This window comes from Stegastes partitus, unplaced genomic scaffold (genome assembly GCF_000690725.1).
Source record: "Stegastes partitus isolate 25-593 unplaced genomic scaffold, Stegastes_partitus-1.0.2 Scaffold1006, whole genome shotgun sequence".
NCBI classification, from domain to species: domain Eukaryota; kingdom Metazoa; phylum Chordata; class Actinopteri; family Pomacentridae; genus Stegastes; species Stegastes partitus.
Genome location: NW_007578737.1, coordinates 249,585 through 254,175, shown reverse-complemented (window position 1 = coordinate 254,175; position 4,591 = coordinate 249,585). Strand labels below are relative to the sequence as shown.

General features: G+C 38.4%; 1 protein-coding gene across 2 annotated transcripts in view; it reads left to right on the top strand.

The window, feature by feature from the left end:
* The first annotated feature begins 523 nt into the window (after nt 1–523).
* Nucleotides 524–4,591, top strand: part of slc38a10 (solute carrier family 38 member 10) — a 27,735-nt gene continuing 23,667 nt past the window's right edge. For both annotated transcript variants that reach the window (XM_008294915.1, XM_008294914.1), the window contains exons 1-2: nt 524–722; nt 916–1,165. In XM_008294915.1, the coding sequence (XP_008293137.1) occupies nt 1,076–1,165 (90 nt within the window). In that variant the 5' untranslated portion in view covers nt 524–722; nt 916–1,075. The remainder of the gene's footprint in view (nt 723–915; nt 1,166–4,591) is intronic.

The following is a 4,591-nucleotide window of genomic DNA, read 5'->3' as shown; positions in this document are numbered from 1 at the left end:
TTACTTAATTTGAGTATTTTGTACGATTTTTTGTTGAACACACTTCTTCAGGCCTTAAGCAGTAAAATGAAAGGTGTTAAGATGGGAATTCATCATAGCTTTTATGTACATTTTTGTTGGATAAATGTAGTGCAACAAACAGCACAATATTAAAGTCTAAAAAGCAGATAAGTAGAAGTAAAGCAATATTATAATTAACTAATAAGCAAAGTACACAGTCTAAGGTAATGTACATGTAGAAGGTAACTCAGGCTTGCCTTAAAGTGGTCCGAAGTAAACGTATTTAACTCATTTTCACAGCTCCTTAATGGCTTTACACGCAGCTACAAACAATTAAAATTTACTTGAAAGGGAAAGACTGTGCAAAAGAGTACATTGGAAAAGAGAAAATAGACTTCGAAGCTTCGTTTCACGTCCAGCAGCAGCAAACTGCAACAACAAAATGGCCGCTAGTAGGCGCCCAAGTATTTCCACAGGCCTGAACCCAGCATGCGGAGTTGTCTCCTTTCTCCTCCTCGACTGTAATCTCTACTTCCTGGATACGCGTTCAGAAAAACAGCCAGGTTGTTATTAACGTCTAATACCGAGTTTCTATCAACCTGTGGCTCGTACACGTACGAAAAAACGCAACTTTTGCAGCGATAAGCGGACGTTTATTGTCCCGGACTTACCGATGATAACGTAAAGAGGGACAGCGAGGCGGAGGGCGCAGAGAGAGAAAGGTGAGCTCGTGAAACTACCAACGCTTACCTGAGTTAGCTTTCTGCTAAAAGCTGCGATATTTATGACATGTTGTTGTGTGTTTTTTGTACAATAAAATTGGCGCTATGTGAGAAATCTGGTAGTGGGGTTGTTTTATTAAACGAAAAACAATGTGACAGTGTGCTAAATGTTAAACTCTGTGTTTCCTCTCAGAGCGCCACGTCATTGATCGGCGGAGGAAAACACACCCGGAGTTTAGTCCGCAGCGGACCAGAGATTAGACGGTGACACGCAGCCTTCAATGTGCCGCTGTCTCCGTGTGGTTTGACATTTTCTTACCGGAAAGGGACGACGCGTCGCTCAGGAGGTCAAAATGACGGCGTCCAACTGGGGCCTAATCATGAATGTGGTGAACAGCATCGTGGGCGTCAGTGTGCTCACTATGCCCTTCTGCTTCAAACAGGTGGGTCACCTGCAGCTGTACGGAATCCCTCCGCGGACCCTTTATTTTGACAGTGGCGGGAAAACATCCGGCACTTAATTAAGAAAAAAAATAGTGCTGCAAATATTAATCGGTTCGTTGACAACAGAGAAATTAATCACCAACTTTTTTTTAGAGAGTTCTGCTTTCAAAATCCTACCAAACAAGTTTTAATAGTGTAATATTTAACATTCCAGCATTAAAATGATTAATAACAGTTGACTTGTGTGCTAACATTCCACCTAAAACCCAGAAAGTCTAATGAAATGGTGCCTTTTACTTTGGTCTCCTGCTAATGCCATCACACAGTCATCCTCAAATGTATTCATACCCTCCAATTAAAGAAGGGAAAAAACAGCTGTCACTAAAATAAGTTGAAATTGACAAAACTAGTAATAAATAAATAAATAAATAATAATGAAAATCATGACATTGCTTTTGAATTGTGGTTCAACAGAAATATTAAACAAACAAACAAACAAACAAACAAAAACAAGCATGATGGAGCCCCTAAACTAATATTTAGTTGAACAAACCTTTGAGACAATCACTGTAATCAAGTGTTTTCTGTAACTCTCAGTCAGACTTCTGCACCTGTTGACAGGTATTTTGATTTTGGCCCACTGCTCATCAGTTTTTGTTTTTGTTTTTTTAATTATTCTTTTCAAACACAATTCAAAATCAATGTCATATTTCACTAGATTATAATTTAGCAAATTTTTCTTTATTATTACTTTTTTCAGTTTCTAGTTGTTTGAGTGACTATTGTGAATTTGGCCTTCTCTTTAATGGAAGTGTATGAATACATTTGAGGACGACTGTATATATTGATTTATCTGATTCTGCCTGAGTCACATCAGACAGATTTACATCTGCTGTGATGATGGTGAATTCAGTAACTCTCATGATCCCTCGTTACTTTACAGGATCATCAATTTATGCTTTATGTACATTTTTTGATTAAGAAACCCCTAGCAGCTGAAATAACATGCTAAATATTCTTATAATACTAATTTCACAGAGTTTCGCCTCTGAGCGTTTAATCGTTGATGCATTAATATGCAAGCAATACTTTAATGGTGCATTCAGTGAAGTACATTTGTAATGCATTATTTGCTGTTGGGGAGTGTAATTGTTATAATACACCATATTTCATGAAGTGGTCATATTATTGTGTGTATAAACAAAGTATGAAAAAGTTTGCACCTGGGAAGTCAATAAAAGGACAGAGTTTGCCTCTTAAGTACACGCTTTTGTTGAAAATCAAGTTTTTTTTTATCTTGTTAACACATCCATGTGGCGTTTTTTTTTATATGCTAGTAGACACATCACTGATGATAGTCTCAAAAACACTGATTGAAACCTCTGGGGTTTGTCTGTAACAAACCTAAAGCACCGATTCTATCAGTTTGTGGAGCTAACTCGCTATTATTAGAATGGGTTGTCAGTTTGAACACGTATGACTACTTACTGCAGTATTACAGCTCGACAATGTGTAGCGTGCTGTGATTTTACAGTGTTTGAACAGAGTCGTAGGTGAGCTGGTGTGCTCAAGCTGCAGCGTGGTGAATGGAGAGAGTGGCAGAGACGATGGCTAAATTCTATGCACAAGAAAAGAAATCAAGTTGAGAGTATTTTTACAGATTTTGTAGTTGCAGTATAGAATGGTCATTTTGGCGTTGCTTTTTTGTTTTGTTTTTTACTGACACTAATATGAAAATGATGACGCCATTTTTCCTGCGGTCAATGCCAAACAAGCATGTTCTCACACATCTGGAGATGATTATTTGGAGGTCGGGCCGTCTCTGTAGCACTGAAATACTTTCCACTATTGGAATTGCTATAGGCGTAATTTATAGGTTACACAAATAAAGCAGAAAGTTACCGTGTAGATCAGGGGTGTCGAACTGCGGTCCTCGAGGGCTGCAATCCTGCATGTTTTAGATGTTTCCCTCTTCCAACACACCTGATTCAAATGATCAGCTCATCATCAAGCTCTGCAGAAGTCNAAACATGCAGGATTGCGGCCCTCGAGGACCGGATGTCGACACCCCTGGTGTAGATGTAGTGATTGATGTCTTAAATAATTTCACATTGCTTTTATTTCATACCTTTAAGATCGTCTATCAAGCACCACGCAGGTAGACGACCAGGTTAAGCAGGTTAAATCATGTAAGAAGGAGTTTCTAGATGCCCAGACGTCTTACGCAGAAACATTTGTTGAAGCTTGATAATAAACAGGTTGGAGAACACATTCTAATGCCTCCTTTCAGGGCATAGCTATACCAGCACAGGCCACATGCAATACACATGTTTTGTGCAATATACGACACGTGTGCATTGGACATTCCTCGCTATATGTAGCCTTATGAGAGCAAACTGTTACGTATGCTTCAGGACCGTCCTTGCCCAGAGATCTGGTACATCTTATCATCACAAGGCCGGAGTCTGGCAGGGACGGACTCAGGGGACTGCGTTCAACAATGAACTATTACCCGACACAGCTAACATAACATCACTCAGAGAAGGAAAAATTACTTTACAGTGCTGGTTTAGACCCTTTAATAACCAAATTAAACATGGCAACCAAGCATGTTATGTGCACCTTATTACACACAGAGTTTATTCAAAGTGCTTTAATAGCAAAGTTTAACAAAAAAAAAAAAAATATGTAAAAGATAAAATGCAATATGCAGCAGGATATAATTAATTTGTTATAATTAATTAAATCAAAAATAGTATAAGTTGAGTAAGTGCACACATATTTTATAAAATAATAAAATCGACTGACTGTAACAGGGGAAAAGATAAAAACATAAACCAATGTCATGTGACACCAAATTTGGAATCAATTATAATTTGGGCTAATGTTATATTCTATAGTTCATAATGTTACCCTCAGTGATGTGAAAAGGCTGGAAAAAAAAACATTAAAAACACATCTCAGTATAAAACATAAGTCCACATTTTTAGACAACAACTACCCATTATAACCTAGCGATGACAGTGTGCTTCGTTTTGGCCTCGGTGTGTTTTGCACAAGAGCATTAGTGTGAAGAGAAATTTGCTTCATGAATGACTGTGTTACTTTATAGCTGAGCAGCTTCCTCATGCAGTCAGTGAACGCCTGGTTGAACATCTCTGTTCATCATCTGTTGTGAGACCGCATCAGGAGTCCTTTTGCTCTTTCTTTAAAACTATTCCAAGACATTGTTGTTCAGGTTTTGCTACAAATACTAGCGTTGATTTAAACCTTCAGTGTTTGCAACAACTCTCATAAAGCACCTGCTACTATAGGGAGAGATCTCCCCCTCCGACCTCCTGGTGTAAAATAGAGTTAAACAAAAGGGGAATTCATAGGATTTTATTAGTTTCCTGTGAAGTGTGTCAGCCTGCGTCCTCTCACTC